Genomic DNA, 18,693 nt, shown 5'->3' with positions numbered 1-18,693 from the left:
CTCACCAATTACCAGCCTACCGTCCTCCCCTCCATACAATACAGTGTTCACCAATTACCAGCCTACCGTCCTCCCCTCCATACAATACAGTGCTCACCAATTACCAGCCTACCGTCCTCCCCTCCATACAATACAGTGTTCACCAATTATCAGCCTACCGTCCTCCCCTCCATACAATACAGTGCTCACCAATTACCAGCCTACCGTCCTCCCCTCTGTACAATACAGTGTTCACCAATTACCAGCCTACCGTCCTCCCCTCTGTACAATACAGTGCTCACCAATTACCAGCCTACCGTCCTCCCCTCTGTACAATACAGTGCTCACCAATTACCAGCCTACCGTCCTCCCCTCTGTGCAATACAGTGTTCACCAATTACCAGCCTACCGTCCTCCCCTCTGTACAATACAGTGCTCACCAATTATCAGCCTACCGTCCTCCCCTCCGTACAATACAGTGCTCACCAATTACCAGCCTACCGTCCTCCCCTCTGTACAATACAGTGTTCACCAATTACCAGCCTACCGTCCTCCCCTCTGTACAATACAGTGCTCACCAATTACCAGCCTACCGTCCTCCCCTCTGTACAATACAGTGCTCACCAATTACCAGCCTACCGTCCTCCCCTCTGTGCAATACAGTGCTCACCAATTACCAGCCTACCGTCCTCCCCTCCATACAATACAGTGCTCACCAATTACCAGCCTACCGTCCTCCCCTCCATACAATACAGTGCTCACCAATTACCAGCCTACCGTCCTCCCCTCCATACAATACAGTGCTCACCAATTATCAGCCTACGGTCCTCCCCTCTGTACAATACAGTGCTCACTGATTATCAGCCTACCGTCCTCCCCTGTACAATAGTGTTCATCGATTATCAGTCTACCATCCTCCCCTCTGTGCAATACAGTACTTACCAATTATCAGCCTACTGTCCTCCCCTGTACAATACAGTGTTTATCGATTAACAGTCTACCATCCTCTCCTCTGTGTAATACAGCACTCACCATCAGCCTACCTACCGTCCTCCCCTTCGTGCAATATAGCGCTCACCAAATATAAACAGCCTCCCCTACCTCACGTCAAAAACTCAGAATGGACTCAATGAAATAAACACAGTTCTACTGTGCACTGCCACACTGGGCTGAAAGAGCTCTAATGAAATGATAACGGGGCTGCTCGGTCACTGCGAGTGCTAGCATTGTACATCCCACGGTTCAAAAACCAATATCTATTTTTAAAAATCATTTTCTCTAGCAGAACCCTGGTCAAGAACCAGAGAGCACAACCTCAGAGTTGAAGGATGTCCATTTTCAAAAAGAGATTATGAGGAATTTCTTCAGCCAGAGGATGGTGAATCTGTGGAATTCATTGCCACAGCTGGCTGTTGAGGCCATGTGATTGAGTTTATTTAAAGTCGAAGTCGATAGGTTCTTGCTTAGTGTGTCAAAGGTTACAGGAAGAAGGCAAGAGAATAGAATTGAGAGGAATAATACATCAGCCACTATGGAACATGGAGCAGACTCGATAGGCCAAATGGCTTAATTCTGCTCCTATGTCTTGTGCTCTAAACATCCCAGTAGTGTTTAACCATGATGAGTTCAATTCTAGAAACACAGAAAGCCTACAGCACAATACCACAAAACCGTGCCGAACATGTCCCTACCTTACAAATGACCTAGTATTACCCATAGCCCTCTATTGTTCTGAGCTCCATGTAGCCATCCAGGGGTCTCTTAAAGATGCCATAGTATCCACCTCCACCACCATTGCTGGCAGCCCATTCCACGCTCTCACTACTCCCTGTTTTAAAAAAAAACTTACCCCTGACATCTACTCTGAACCTAATTCCAAGCACCTTAAAACTGTGCCCTCTCATGCTGGCCATTTCAGTCCTGGGAAAAAGCCTCTGACTATCCACATCATTCAGTGCCTCTCGTCATCTTATACACCTCTATCAGGTCACCTCTCATCCTCCGTCGCTCCAAGGAGAAAAAGCCGAGTTCACTCAACCTGTTCTCATAAGGCATGCTCCCCAATCCAGGCAATGTCCTTGTAAATCTCCTCTGCACCCTTTCTATGGCTTCCTAATCCTTCCTGTAGTGAGACGACCAGAATTGAGCACAGTTCTCCAAGTGGGGTCTGACCAGGGTCCTATTTAGCTGCAACATTACCTCTTGGCTCCTAAACTCAATCCCACAACTGATGAAGGCCAATGCACTGTATGCTTTCTTAACCACAGAGTCCATCTGCACAGCAGCTTTGAGTGTCCTATGGACTCGGACCCCAAGATCCCGCTGATCCTCCACACCGCTAAGAGTCTTAACATTAATACTATATTCCGCCATCATATTTGACCTACCAAAATGAACCACCTCACACTTACCTGGGTTGAACTCCATCTGCCATTTCTCAGCCCAGATTTGCATCCTATCAATGTCCCGCTGTAACCTCTGACAGCCCTCCACACTATCCACAACACCTCCAATCTTTGTGTCATCAGTTACTAACCCATCTCTCCACTTCCTCATCCAGGTCATCTATAAAAATCACGAAGAGTAGGGGTCCCAGAACAGATCCTTGAGGCACACCACTGGTCACTGGGCTCCATGCAGAATATGACCCGTCTACAACCACTCTTTGCCTTCTGTGGCAAGCTAGTTCTGGGTCCACAAAACAAGGTCCCCTTGTATCCCATGGCTCCTTACTTTCACTATAAGCTTTGCATGGGGTTCCTTTCAATCCTCCACCACTTTTTAGGCAGCAAGTTTCAGTCGCCCAACTAAATGCTTTTGTTATCCCCCACTCATCCTTCTACCACTTACTTTAAATCTACCTTCCTGGTTACTGAGGTCTCTGAAGAAAGAAATCTTCCTACTTGACTTGTCTGGGCCCCTCAATTTTACACACCTCAATTATGTCTTGTCTCCAACTCCACTGTTCCAAAGAAAACAGGCATAGCTTATCCAATCTTACTTTGTTGCTGCAATTTTCCAGTCCCAGTAACATTCCTCTAAATCTCCCCTGCACCCTCTCCAGTTCAATCCCTGTAATATGGTGGCTAGAGCTATACACAGAACAAAAACTGTGGCGTAATTCATCCTGCATGCAGTTCCAGTATAATTGTCCAGTTCTATACTTCTTTTAATAATAGAAAAGCACCCCAAATAATTTTATTTTGAGGTGATTGGAGGAATTTTTAAGGTGACTGGGCATAATTTTTGTGTGACTGGATCCAACGCCTCAGCTAACAAATGCCAAAAGACATATGGCTTCTGAATAACTCTGTCAACTTGCACTGCAACCCTGAGGGATCTATGGACATGGAGCCCAAGATCCCTCTGTTCCTGCACACTGATAAGAATCCTATTAACCCTGTGTTCTGGCTTTATCAAAGCCATAAACGAAGAAAATTTAGTATAAAGAATGTATTATTTATTGATTCTGTCATGGTTATTAGATTTAATGAGTATGCCCACAAAAAACAAATCTCAGGGTTCGTATACATGAAGGAGCTTCAATAAAATTTCGATAAAACTTACTTTGAACGTTGAGTCCTCATAGTCCACCAGTGTCCTCATACTCGGTGTCTACATTCCCCCAGTGCTAATGTTAAGGAGGCGTTCTGTGAATTGTATGAGGCTATTAGCGAACTGCAGAACGCACACCCTGATGGACTGTTTATTGTCGCCAGATATTTTAAGCATGTGAACCTTAAGTCAGTGCTCCCCAAATTCCATCAGCATGTGGACTTTGCAATGAGGGGGGAGAACACGTTGGACCCGGTTTACACAAACATCCCGACGTGTACCGGGTGGAGCCCCGCCCCCACCTCGGTTACTCAGACCACATCTCTGTTATGCTAATCCCAGCATACAGACCGCTGGTCAGGCGCTCCAGACCAGTTCAGAAGCAGGTGAAAACCTGGCCAGCAGGAGCCATCTCTGCTCTTCAAGGCTGCTTTGAGCACTCTGACTGGCACATGTTCAGGGAGGCTGCAACCGATGGCGACTCTACCAACTTAGAGGAGTACACGGGATCAGTGACCAGCTACATCAGCGAGTACATTGGTAATGCCACTGTGGCCAAGACCATCACTACACTCGCTAACCAGAAGCCATGGATGACCGCGGAGGTGCGTACGCTGTTGAGGACCCGTGATTCCGCCTTCAGAGCAGGCGACAAGGCAGCCCTAACAACAGCAAGGGCCAAACTGTCGCAGGCATCAGAGGGGCAAAGTGTGCACATGCCCGGCTAATCCACAGCCATTTCCAGGACAGCGGTGACACGCAGCGCATGTGGAAGGGCATCCAGGACATCACCAATTACAGGACAACATCACCTGACTGTGCGGGTGATGCCTCCCTCCCAGATGTGCTGAATAACTTCTATGCCTGGTTTGAGGCGGAAAATGACGTGGCAGCAAGGAAGTCCACCCCTCCTACAAATGACCAGATGCTGTGTCTCACCATAGCCGATGTGAGAAGAACCCTGTGTGGGGTCAATCCATGGAAGGCTGCTGGACCAGACAACATCCCTGGTAGAGTGCTCAAAGGATGTGCAGACCAGCTAGCAGATGTTCTCACTGACATCTTCAACATCTCCCTGAGCAGTGACACCGTTCCAACGTGCTTCAAGGCTGCCACCATCGTCCCGGTGCCAAAGAAGTCTTCACTGTCCTGCCTCAATGACTACACTCACGTCCATCATTACGAAGTGTTTTGAGAGGCTCGTCATGAGGCATATCAAGACCCTGCTGCCCCCCTCACTGGACCCCCTGCAGTTTGCGTACCGTCCCAACTGTTCAACAGACAGCGTCATTGCCATCACCCTCCACCTGGACAAAAAAGACAGCATCCATACGTTCGGATGCTGTTCATAGACTTGAGTTCAGCATTCAACACAATCATCCCTCAGAAACTGATTGGAAAGCTGAGCCTATTGGGCCTGAACACCTCCCTCTGCAACTGGATTCTAGACTTCCTGACTGGGAGACCTCAGTCAGTCTGGATCGGGAGCAGCATCTCCAACACCATCACACTGAGCATGGGGGCTCCCCAGGGCTGTGTGCTCAGTCCACTGCTGTTCTCTCTGCTGACCTATGACTGTGCTGCAACACACAGCTCGAACCACATCATCAAGTTCACCGATGACACGACCGTGGTGGGTCTCATCAGCAAGAACGAGTCAGCTTACAGAGAGGAGCTGCAGCAGCTAATGGACTGGTGCACTGCCAACAAACTGTCTCTGAACGTGAACAAAAGAGATGGTTGTTGACTTCAGGAGGGCACAGATTGACCACTCCCCGCTGAACATCGACGGCTCCTCGGTAGAGATCGTAAAGAGCACCAAATTTCTTGGGGTTCACCTGGTGGAGAATCTCACCTGGTCCCTCAACACCAGCTCTATAGCAAAGAAAGCCCAGCAGCATCTCTACTTTCTGCGAAGGCTGAGGAAAGTCCATCTCCCACCCCCCATCCTCATCGCATTCTACAGGGGTTGTATTGAGAGCATCCTGAGCAGCTGCATCACTGCCTGGTTCGGAAATTGCACCATCTCGGATCGCAAGACCCTGCAGCGGATAGTGAGGTCAGCTGAGAAGATCATCGGGGTCTCTCTTCCCGCCATCACGGACATTTACACTAAACACTGCATCCGCAAAGCAAACAGCATTATGAAGGACCCCACGCACCCCTCATACAAACTCTTCTCCCTCCTGCCGTCTGAGAAAAGGCACCGAAGCATTCGGGCTCACGGGACCAGACTATGTAACAGTTTCTTCCCCCAAGCCATCAGACTCCTCAATACCCAGAGCCTGGACTGACACCAACTTACTGCCCTCTCCTGTGCCTATTGTCTTGTTTATTATTTATTGTAATGCCTGCACTGTTTTGTGCACTTTATGCAGTCCTGAGTAGGTCTGTAGTTCAGTCTAGTTTTTGTACTGTTTCATGTAACACCATGGTCCTGAAAAACGTTGTCTTGTTTTTACTGTATCAGCAGTTATGGTCAAAATGACGATAAAAGGTGACTTGACTTGACTTGAGTGTGTACGTCACTCTATACTAACTTGAGATTCATTTTCTTGCAGGCAGTTACATAAACAAAAACTGATAAATAAACAAAGTGCAAAAGAAGACAAATTGTACAAATAAAAGCAATAAATAATACCGAGAACATGAGTTGAAGAGTCCTTGAAAGTGAGTTTGCAGCTGGTGTGATCAGTTCAGATGTCACAGGTAGTTTATTTTACATGGTGAACAGTGGACGTGTGGATACCCTGCCAGGGGTGGTGATGGAGGCAGGTATGTTAACGAGATTCTGAGATATGCACATGGACGATAGAAAAACAGAGGCCAATGTGGGAGCTGGGTGACAGGGTCAAGATATGTTTCTTCTGAAGGTGTAAGGTGCTCCTTCCCTCTGCTAGCTTGCAGGTCACCCTTGTATGAGGTGTAGCACTTGCTTAGCCCCCGATCAGGGTCACGTGAAGCCATGGGACCAGCTGCTGGATGGTTATGTGACCACTGGCACCAGGCAGACAACCTCTGAAGAGTATCGATGTCAATAATGGCTGGGGACCCATCTTACATTGACACTGCCCAGAAGGCGGCAATGGCAAACTACTTCTGCAGAAAAATTTGCCAAGAGCAATCTCGGTAGTGGACTGTGATCACCAACGTCATGGCACATAATGATGACGATGATGATGTGGAAGTAGGTTAAAAGGTCGGCACAGCACTGTGGCTGATGGACCAGTACTGTATTATACTGTCCTATGTTCTAAATATTTTCTTATTGATCAGTCTGCTACCTTTAAAACGCCTACTGACAAGTTCCCTCTTTTCCCTGCCTTACTACACCTCACCAAATTCATCTTCCAAATACATCAGTACAGCCCCTTCAGCCCACAGTGTGCCGGCCATGAAACTAAACCTATCTAGCTGAATGTGATCCATATCCCTCCATTCCCTGCACGTTCATGCATCTGTGTAAATGCCTTTATCGTCTCTGCTTTCACTACCACCCTTGGTAACACATTTCAGGTGCCCACCACTCTCAGCAAGGGGGCAGACAAAAGTTATCAGAGGCAGAAAGTGCGCTGGACAACCTTGATGTTACGGTGGGGCTGGGTATGGCAGGGAGGGAGTAGAAAGTCTCTGCGTTGACAAGGCCCGGTTCTTGACATCAATGAGAAGGCTGTGGGTGTAGAGGAAGTTGGCTCCCAGCAGGGGTGTAGACACCGCTGCCAACACAAAATTCCCGCTGAACTTCTGAATGTCATTGCCATCTCACGCTACTAAAAGTCCGGATGGTGCTGCCGTTCGCAGCCTTGAGAGACGGCCCATATGCCCCAGTTAGTATGTCCAATTTAGCTGTGAGCAGGCTGCTCGCCTGCATGCCTGCGTCACAGAGGAAACAGAGTCTGTAATGAACAACAAACTGCCTGATCTGCCAACAACCACAGCAGCTAACGGGTGCTGGCCATTCTGTTTCCCGACTCCATTAACCCACAGGGTTCTTAGTTCTCGGCCCAAGCGTTGCATGGTAGAGGCACAGGGTGGGAGACCATTGTTGAGCTGATGCGATCATGTCATGAGAAGGTGACAGCCAGGCAGCGAAGTCGTCCAGCCACGTGGTCACACAGGCCCTCTTGGATGATGGAAAACACCTCGTCAGCCTCTCTCGCTAGAGCCTGGAGGTCTTTGAGGGGAGAGCCTGCCAGAGCCAACCGCACCTTGCCTGGTAGTTGTTGCAGGAAAAGCTCTCTGTAGATGAAACACGGCTGTTGGAGGGACAACATGTGGTCCATCAACTCCGACAGCTTGGAGTCGCCAAAGCCAGGCAGTGAGAGGAGCCGACAAGCGCGTTCAGACATAGAAAGTTTGGAAGTCTCTAGAAGGAGTTTCTTCTCATACCTGCTGACTTCTGGAGGTGCTGTAGAACGTTCATCACCCTGGTCGCTGTACAGCTGTCTCATGCTGTGACAACATAATATTTTGTGTCAGCTTGCCAGATTCCCTGCACTGCTCAAGTGAACCAAACGGCAGCATGTTCCGGCCAGAGTTCAGGGAGCTTAAGAGCAAAGACGTTTGCAGTCATAATTGTAAAACAAGCGAAATCACTCCGGAATGTCCAGAGGAGCATCAGGGTCACCAAAGTAGGAGTGTCGACAAAAATTAACACGAGTGCAATTACTTCTAATGTACACTTAATCGAAACTGTCAACAATTGGTGACTTCATATATATATGAAAATGTCCCATCCCCAAAACATAATAACACACAACGTAACACTTAACATACAGGGCAAACTTAACCCTTAAGGATTCTGCCTAATGAAATTAAAGAGTCCCGACACTGCCTGTTTATCCTCTCTGGCGAACACACCATTTTATAAACTTCTATCAGGTTGCCCCAGTCTCTGACTCCAGAGAAAACCTTTCCTTATAGCTAATACTCTCTAATCCTGGAAAAACCCTGGTGAACCTCTCCAAAGCCTCCACATCCTTCCTGTAATGGGGCGATCAGAACTGCACACTGCACTCCAGATGTGGCCTAACCAAAGATTTATATGGCTGCAAATGACTTCCTGACTCTCATACTCAGTGACGGGGCCAACGAAGGCAAGTATGTCATTAACCACCTTAACCATTTCTGTTACTACTTCAAGAAGCTATGGACTTGCATCCCAGGATTCTTCTGTACTCAATACTCCCAAGGATCTTGCCATTTATTGCATACTTTCCCTAACACTTCACTTCCCAAGTTGCAATACCTTACAGTTTATTTTCTTTGTAATTTGGAGATACAGCTTGGTAACAGGTCTTTCTGGCCCAATGAGCCCACGACACCCAAGTATAGCCATGTGACAAATTAACCTACTAACCAGCAGGTCTTTGGAACGAAGGAGGGAACGAGAGCACCCGGAGGAAATCCACCCAGGAATGGAGAGAACATACAAACTCCTTACAGATAACAGTGGGAATTGAACCTGGGTCACTGGCATTGGAAAAATATGCTAACCTTGTTACGGTGCCACCTGGATAAACTCCATCTGCCATTTTTCTGCTCACATCTACAACTAACCCCTCTCCTGTAGTATCCTTTTACAAGCTTCTTCACTATCTGTCACATAATTAACTCACTTCATGCAAGGTCCTTGCAGAGACTCAAAAGTTGAACAATACTTCATCGTGTTTGCAACAATGGTCCCATCATAGAATCACAGAACCAGGCCCTCTGTCCTATCTAGTCCATGCTGAACTATTACCCTGCCTAATCCCTTCAACCTGTACCAAGGCCATGTCACTCCATCCATGTACTTACCCAAACTTCTCTTCAATGTTGCAATCAAACCTGCATCCACTGGCAGCTCATTCCACACACTCACCACCCAATCAGTGAAAATACCTCCCCCCCAAGATTCCCTTAAATATTTCACCTTTCACCCTTAACCCATGACCTCTAGTTCTAGCCTCACCCAACCTCAGCGGAAAAAGCCTGTTTCCATTTACCCTATCTATACCCCTCATAATTTTGTACACCGCTCAGCCCCAGTGCTTTGTTCTAACCTCTGGGTTCCGATATGCAGGCAGATATCAGGGTCTCACAACCATTTAGAAACATAATTCAAAAAGATTAATTCCCACCTGATGTGGGTCAAACTTGGCATCTCCAAACTGTCCCTTCTGAATCCTGTGAACAAGGTCGATTTGTTCATCTGTAAGCCGGATGTCAGTGCCAGTCATCTTATCTGGAACGGTACGCCTGTGGACAAGAAGCAAGCGGTAATAGGACCATAGGACATAGGAGCAGAAACAGACCATCGACTCTACTCCGACATGCAGAGTACAAAGTACATTTATTATCAAAGTGTGTATACATTATACAGCCTTGAGATTTGTCTCCTTACAGGCAGCCACAAAACAAGAAACCCAAAAGAACCCATAAAAAAAGACCCAATGTGCAGAGAGAAAAAAATGCAAATTGTGCAAACAACAAAAGCAAGCAAGCAGCATTTACAATGAAAGTGAGTCCTCAGACACGGACCCCGGAGCTGGCCCGCAACATCAGCCTCAGTTCAGTGCACCACGGGGTAAACAACTGTAGGTTTATTACCCTCTCAACTCCATTCTCCTGTCTTCTCTCCATAACATTTGATACCCTGACTATCAAGAACTTATCAACCTCTGCTTTAAATATACACACAGCCACCTGTTGCAATGAATTTCACGATTCGCCAGCCTCTGGCTAAAGAACTTCCTCTGCATCCCTGTTCTAAAGGGATGTCCTTCTATTCTGCAGCTGTGCCCTCTGGTCCTAGACTGCCCCACTAAAGTAAACAGAATATAAATTTATTCATTATCCATACCAGTAATCCGGATTCTCCATTTTATCCAGAAATTCATCCAGTTCATCCTTATTTCGGATTGGTTTGTAGATCTTTTTCCCATCTAAGTCATATCCAATGTGTGGATAGTCTTTGTACCATTCCATAGGGATATTACCCACAGTATTCCGGATATCCTATGAAAGTGTTGGGAAAATAAAAGACATTTAATTTCATCCAAATAAAAATATATTACTGACACATCCAAAATGCTGGAGGATCTCAGCAGGTCAGGCAGCATCTATGGAAAGGAATAAACAGTTGGCGTTTACATTATGGACTAATAATCATAATTAAAGGCCAAGATCAAAAGTTATTATTCCATCAAATATCATCAACAGTGCCAAGGTTTCCAGCTTCACGTTCCCAGGAATGAACATCCTGTTCTGTTTCAACCCCGTACATGACACAGCCAAGAACGCTCTCCACGTCCTACAGAGGCTAAATAAATACCTCCTTTCACCCTCACCACATTTTAATTGGCGCAACAACTTAAAGCATCGCATCCAGATGCATTACGGTTTGGTGCGGCAATTGCTCTGCCCAAGTCTCCAAGAAACTGCAAAGAATCTTGCACACACAGCTCAGCTCGTCACGGAAAGCAGCCTTCCTCTGTGGACTGTCTACACTTCTCGCTGCCTCAGTAAGGAAGCCAAGACTTCATCTATCCCAGACATTCTCCCTTCTCCCCCCTCCCATCCGGCAGAGATACAAAGCACGCCCCACCAGGCTCAATGACAGATCCTATTCCCATGTTACAAGACCATTGAACGGTTTCCTAGTACAATATGATGGACCCCTGATCTCAATCTGCCTGTACGGCACTTCCCCAGTAACACTACATTCTGCATTGTTACTGTTCTCCCCTGTACTACCTCAACACACTGCTGATCGGCAAGGCTGGCATGCAAAGCAAAGCTTTTCCCTCTACCTCAGAGCAGTGAAAATAATCGATCAATTTACCAAACTTCCATTAACAGAACAACACCCACAAAGAGCTGGAGGAACTCAGCAGGTCAGGCAGCACCTATGGTGAGGAATGAACAGTCAATATGTCAGGCATTGGCCAGTGTCAGAATTTCTTGTTTGTACAACATGGACATTGGTCAAGGAGTCTTATAAGAAATCAGATTTTGTGTTGTTAGACATAGCACTCAAGACGCAAAAACACTGAATCCCTGGCAGAGAATTTATGATATTTACCTATTTGTGACATTTACTGGGAGCTTTGTAGACCAAGGGCCAGAAGCATTGTTGAGGATCCCTAACACCCATCACACAATCTCTCTGACCCACCACTGGCAGGAAGGAAGTTCAGGAGCATCAGGATTAGGGCAGGCAGACAGGGTAAGAGCTTCTTCCCTCAGGCCGATGAATACCCTGTCATCACCGAGATCTCGTCACAGGGACAGTGAGCTGTTTGCTGCTTATCCATGCTGTGCACTACATGCATTTTGAATTATATTATATTTCATTAACTTTTCATGGTAATATTTTGTTTTATGTGCTACATCTGATATATGTTTTGTGGGTGGACTGTGGGTCCAGAGGAACAATTTTTCCTTTGGCTGTATACATGTATGCAGATGCCTTTCGAAAGTTCTGATTGAATCTGCTTCTGCTACCATAATTCTTCAGCAAAATATTATTTACTCTCTCTGCCTTCCTCTAGCGGAATCATCTTAAAACCTGCTGCTCCACCCTTCCTGGTGACAAGCCATCTTGTCAGCACCTTCTGCACCCTTGCCTCCACCCAAGCCAATAGGCAATGCCTCTTTTGTACTACCGGCTTCAATTTTACTGAGAACTCTGGACGATGCTAAATAATGTATTTCACCACACAATTACCTGAGCAGTGTGGCTGGATATTCAAAATTCAATTATATGCCACTGAAGCTGAATTCCTCTCAGCCACTGTCAGGTCGATTTTCAATACTCAGAAGTTCATAACGCAACATGGTAAAGGAAAGTGATTTCTGAAGTGGAACAATGATGCAGTTAACACTCTGTGATGCAAAGCTCAAGAAAATATAGCTGAAAGTAGCTGCAAATGCAGTCTGAGCAAGAGCCGCTGTGGCAGAGGACTAGTCTACACTTGCTATCGGCTGAGGGTGCTCATAATTAGTAGGTAATTAGTGCAACCAGATCCAAAAATACAAAGCAGGAGTGAAGATTCAACTCTCAATGGGTCAGAAGGTGTAAGAGCTTTTGAAATGCAGCTCTTACATCTTACAGGGTTGCTGTAGCACTGTGGAAACTCCCACTTTGATGGTGGCAACGTGCTACATTGTTCAGAGCAGGTGACTAAATTCAGTGGCCACTTTATTAAGTACCTCCTGTACCTATTAACACGGCCACGAGTGAAGTGAATGTGGTATTCTGCTGACCACTGTTGTATTATATGATGCTGCCCCCAGTCTGGCCATTCTCCTCATTAACAAGGCCATTTTCACTGAGAGAACTGCCACTCACTGGATGTTTTTTGTTTTTCCACACCATCCTCTGTAAAGTCCAGAGAGTGTTGTGCCTGAAAATCGCAGGAGATCAGCGGCTTCTGAGATACTCAAACCACCCCATCTGGCACCAAAGATCACTCCATTGTCAGTCACCTAGATCACATTTCTTCCCCACTCTGATGTTTGGTCTGAACAACAACTGAACCTCTTGACCACTTTTGCATGTTTTTATGCATTGAGTTGCTGCCACACGATTGGCTGATTAGATATTTGCACTAACGAGCAGGTGTACCTAATAAAGTGGCCAAGGAACTCATCCAGGACCCGTGTCAGAAAAAACGGCTGCAACACACCAAACGTATCAGCACTCCTCAAGCTGATTCTCTCAAGGGAGAAATATAGCCAATTCCCTCCAAATCATTTCAACAGGATTATTTGAAAGCTCTGGCTTTCCCGTAAAGGCAAAATAGAGTGGTGGCTCAGGGCAAACCATCCCACTGTCTGATGTAATTTAGGAAAGGCACCATAGTGTAGCAGATAGTGTAAGGCTACTGCAGTGCCACCAACGTGGGTTCAATTCCCGCCACTGTCTATCAGGAGTTTGAACTTTCTCCCCTTGACCGCATGGTCTTATGGTCTTTTTACACTAGTTATTCTTTATACAAAACCAGTTTAATGCGGTGTATAATTGTATGGAGGGGGGAGGGCTGGGAGTGGGTCTAGCAACCCCCGAGCAATGGAAACACCCGAAGTTCCACAGACCTCATCCCTGGGACAGGAAGGATCTTCACCTGGAAGACATACAAAGTCACGTGGTAAGAGCAGAAGCCAGAGGGCTGATCGAACTTCGGCGCAGGATAGAGGACTCTGGCGAGCTGCGGGCAGCGGCCTATGCTCCAGGAGGGGCAATGGGCTTAAGAAGTGCAACACAAAATCAGGGTGAGATTGGTTATCAAAGGATTTCTGGTAAATTTATTATCAAAGTATATATCTGTGTCACATAAACAACCATGATTCATTTTCCTGTGGATAATACTTAATGGAAGGTATTCTTTCAGATGGTATATATAATTGTCTGGATAGACAGCGTCTGATTAGGAACAGTCAGCATGGATTTGGGTGTGGAAGGTCATGTTTGACAAATCTTATTGAATTTTTTGAAGAGGTTACAAGGGAAGTTGACGAGGGTAAAGCAGTGGATGGTGTCCATATGGATTTCAGTAAGGCCTTTGACAAGGTTCCACACGGAAGGTTAGTTAGGAAGGTTCAATCGTTAGGTATTAATATTGAAGTAGTAAAATGGATTCAACAGTGGCTGGATGGGAGATGCCAGAGAGTGTTGGTGGACAACTGTTTGTCAGGTTGGAGGCCGGTGACTAGTGGTGTGTGCCTCAGGGATCTGAACTGGGTTCAATGTTGTTTGTCATATACATTAATGATCTGGATGATGGGGTGGTAAATTGGATTAGTAAGTATGCAGGTGATACTACGATAGGTGGCGTTGTTGATAATGAAGTAGGTTTTCAAAGCTTGCAGAGAAATTTAGGACAGTTGGAAGAGTGGGCTGAAAGGTGGCAGATGGAGTTTAATGCTGATAAGTGTGAAGTGCTACATTTTGGTAGGACTAATCAAAATAGGACATACATGGTAAATGGTAGGGCATTGAGGAATGCAGTAGAACAGAGTGATCTGGGAATAATGGTGCATAGTTCCCTGAAGGTGGAATCTCATGTGGATAGGGTGGTGAAGAAAGCTTTTGGTATGCTGGCCTTTATAAATCAGAGCATTGAGTATAGGAGTTGGGATGTAATGTTAAAATTGTACAAGGCATTGGTAAGGCCAAATTTGGAGTATTGTGTACAGTTCTGGTCACCAAATTATAGGAAAGATGTCAACAAAATAGAGAGTACAGAGGAGATTTACTAGAATGTTACCTGGGTTTCAGCATTTAAGTTACAGAGAAAGGTTGAACAAGTTAGGTCTTTATTCTTTAGAGCATAGAAGGTTGAGGGGGGACTTGATAGAGGTATTTAAAATTATGAGGGGGATAGACAGAGTTGACATGGATAGGCTTTTTCCACTGAGAGTAGGGGAGATTCAAACAAGAGGACATGAGAGTTAGGGGGCAAAAGTTTTGGAGTAACACGAGGGGGAACTTCTTTACTTAGAGAGTGGTAGCTGTGTGGAATGAGCTTCCAGTAGAAGTGGTAGAGGCAGGTTTGATATTGTCATTTAAAAAAAGAATTGGACAGGTATATGGACAGGAAAGGAATGGAAGGTTATGGGCTGAGTGCAGGTAGGTAGGACTAGGTAAGAGTAAGCGTTCGGCACGGACTCGAAGGGCCGAGATGGCCTGTTTCCATGCCATAATTGTTATAAAGTTATATAATCACAGTAAATGTATCCTGAGGTGGGAGGAAGAACAGCCAGAGCTTGTGGTACATATTGGTACCAATGACATAGGTAGGAAAAAGGAAGAGGTCCTGAAAACAGACTACAGGGAGTTAGGAAGGAAATTGAGAAGCAGGACGGCAAAAGTAGTATTCTTGGCCACACATTAGTGAGTATAGGAATAGAATGAGGTGGAGGATAAATGTGTGGCTGACGGATTGGAACATGGGGCAGGGATTCAGATTTCTGGATCATTGGGACCTCTTCTGGTGCAGGTGTGATCTGTACAAAAAGGACTGGTTGCACTTGAATCCCAAGGGGACCAATATCCTGGTGGGGAGGTTTGCTAAGGCTACTGTAGAGAGTTGAAACTAGAATTGTTGGGGGGTAGGAACTGAACAGAAGAGACTGGGGAAGAAGAGGTTGGGTCACAAATGGAGAAAGCTTATAGACAGTGCGAGAGGGAGGATAGGCAGGTGATAGAGAAGGGATGCACTCAGACCAAAGGTTTGAGATGTGTCTATTTTAACGCAAGGAGCAAAGCAGATGAGCTTACAGCGTGGATCAGTACTTGGAGATATGATGTGGTGGCCATTACAGAGACTCAGGAACAGGAATGGTTACTTCAAGTGCCGGGTTTTAGATGTTTCAGAAAGGACAGGGAGGGAGGCAAAAGAGGTGGGGGCATGGCACAGTTGATCAGAGATAGTGTCACGGCTGCAGAAAAGGTGGACGTCATGGAGGGATTGTCTACTGAGTCTCTGTGGGTGGAGGTTAGGAACAAGAAGGGGTCAGTAACTTTACTGGGTGTTTTTTTTTTATAGGCTGCCCAATAGTAGCAGGGATATTGAGGAACAGATAGGGAAACAGATCCTGGAAAAGAGTAATAAAAAGAGTTGTCGTGATGGGAGATTTAGATTTTCCAAATATCGATTGGCATCTCCCTAGAACAATGGGTTTAGATGGGGTAGAGTTTGTCAGGTGTGTTCAGGAAGGTTTTAGCATTGGGAAATGAACCTGGTCAGGTGTCAGATCTCTCGGTGGGAGAGCATTTTGGAGATAGTGATCATAATTCTATCTCCTTTACAATAGCATTGGAGAGAGATAGGAACAGACAAGTTAGAAAAGCGTTTTAATTGGAGTAAGGGGGATTATGAGGCTATCAGGCAGGAAATTGGAAGCTTAAATTGGAAACATGTTCTCAGGGAAAAGTACGGAAGGAATGTGGCAAATATTCAAGGAATATTTGTGTAGAGTTCTGTATAGGTAAATTCCAATGAGACAGGGAAGTTATGGTAGGATACAGGAACCATGGTGTACAACGGCTGTAATAAATCTAGTCAAGAAGAAAAGCTTACAAAAGGTTCAGAGAGCTAGGTAATGTTAGGGATCTAGAAGATTATAAGGCTACTAGGAAGGAATTTAAGAATGAAATTAGGAGAGCCAGAAGGTGCCATGAGAAGGCCTTGGCGGGCAGAACTAAGGAAAACCCCAAGGCATTCTACAAGTATGTGAAGAGCAAGAGGATAAGACGTGAAAGAATAGGATCTATCAAGTGTGACAGTGGGAAAGTGTGTATGGAACTGGAGGAAATAGCACAGGTACTTAATGAATACTTTACTTCAGTATTCACTATGGAAAAGGATCTTAGTGATTGTAGGGATGACTTGCAGTGGATTGAAAAGCTTGAAAATGTAGATATTAAGAAAGAGGATGTGCTGGAGCTTTTGGAAAGAATCGAGCTGGATAAGTCGCCAGAACTGGATGGGATGTACCCTAGGCTACAGTGGGAGGAGAGGGAGGAGATTGCTGACCCTCTGGCGATGATCTCTGCATCATTAATGGGGACGAGAGAGGTTCCAGAGGATTGGAGGGTTGTGGATGTTGTTTATTTATTCAAGAAAGGGAGTAGAGATAACTCAGGAAATTATAGACCAGTGAGTCTAACCTCAGTGGTTGGTAAGTTGATGGAGAAGATCCCGAGAGGCAGGATTTATGAACATTTGGAGAAGTATAATATGATTAGGAGTTGTCAGCATGGCTTTGTCAAGAGCAGGTCATGCCTTACGAGCCTGATTGAATTTTTTGAGGATCTGACTAAACACATTGATGAAGGAAGAGCAGTAGATGTAGTGTATATGGATTTCAGCAAGGCATTTGAGAAGGTAACCTGTGCAATGCTTATTGAGAAAGTAAGAAGGTATGGGATCCAAGGGGACATTGCTTTGTGGATCCAGAACTGGCTTGCCCAAAGAAGGCAGAGTGGTTGTAGACAGGTCATATTCTGCATGGAGGTTGGTGACCAGTGGAGTGCCTCAGGGATCTGTTCTGGGACCCTTACTCTTCGTGATTTTTATAAATGACCTGGATGAGGAAGTACAGGGATGGGTTGGTAAGTTTGCTGATGACACAAAGTTTGGAAGTGTTGTGGATAGTGTGGAAGGCGTCAGAAATTACAACGGGACATTGATTGGATGCAAAACTGGGCTGAGAAGTGGCAGATGGAGTTCAACCCAGATAAGTGTGAAGTGGTTCATTTTGGTAGGTCAAATATGATGGCAGAATATAGTATTAATGGTAAGACTCTTGGCAGTGTGGAGGATCAGAGAGATCTTAGGGTCTGAGTCCATAGGACGCTCAAAGCAACTGCGCAGATTGACGCTGTGGTTAAGAAGGCATACAGTGTATTGGCCTTCATTAATCATGGAATTGAATTTAGGAGTGAGAGGTAATGTTGCAGTTATATAGGACTCAGGTCAGACCCCACTTGGAGTACTGTGCTCAGTTCTGGTTGCCTCACTACAGGAAGGATGTGGAAGCCATAGAAAGGGTGCAGAGGAGATTTACAAGGATATTGCCTGGACTGGGGGCCATGCCTTATGAAAACAGGCTGAGTGAACTCGGCCTTTTCTCCTTAGAGTGACGGAGGATGAGAGGTGACCTGATAGAGGTGTATAAGATGATGTAAGGCATTGATCGTGTGCATAGTCAGAGGCTTTTTCCAGGGCTGAAATGGCTGCCACAAGAGGACACAGGCTTAAGGTGCTGGGGAGTAGGTACAGAGGAGATGTCAGGTAGTGAGTGGTGGGTGCGTGGAACGGGCTGCCGGCAACAGTGGTGGAGGCGGATGCGATAGGGTCTATTAAGAGACTTTTGGATAGGTACATGGAGCTTAGTAAAATAGGGGGCTATAGGTGAGCCTAGTAATTTCTAAGGTAGAGACATGTTCGGCACAACCTTCTGGGCCGAAGGGCCTGTATTGTGCTGTAGGTTTTCTATGTTTCTAAATATAAGAAATACAATAGAATCAATGAAAGGCCACACCCACCAGGACAGAAAATAGCCAATGTGCAAAAAAACCTAACAAATTGTGCAAATACAAATAGAGAGAAAAAGATGAAATATTAATAATAATTAAATAAGAAATAAATAGTGAGAACATGAGATGAA

At 45.7% G+C, this 18,693-nt stretch overlaps 1 protein-coding gene across 2 annotated transcripts in view; it reads right to left on the bottom strand.

The window, feature by feature from the left end:
* bop1 (BOP1 ribosomal biogenesis factor) overlaps positions 1 to 18,693 on the bottom strand; it is a 260,715-nt gene that overhangs the window by 69,772 nt on the left and 172,250 nt on the right. For both annotated transcript variants that reach the window (XM_059971616.1, XM_059971617.1), the window contains exons 5-6: positions 10,379 to 10,533; positions 9,657 to 9,774 (exon numbers count right to left, since the gene is read on the bottom strand). In XM_059971616.1, coding sequence (XP_059827599.1) covers positions 9,657 to 9,774; positions 10,379 to 10,533 — 273 coding nt within the window. The remainder of the gene's footprint in view (positions 1 to 9,656; positions 9,775 to 10,378; positions 10,534 to 18,693) is intronic.

This window comes from Hypanus sabinus, chromosome 6, assembly GCF_030144855.1.
Source record: "Hypanus sabinus isolate sHypSab1 chromosome 6, sHypSab1.hap1, whole genome shotgun sequence".
In the NCBI taxonomy this organism is placed as follows: domain Eukaryota; kingdom Metazoa; phylum Chordata; class Chondrichthyes; order Myliobatiformes; family Dasyatidae; genus Hypanus; species Hypanus sabinus.
The sequence above is the reverse complement of the archived record's forward strand: the minus strand, read 5'-3'. Positions and strand labels throughout refer to the sequence as shown.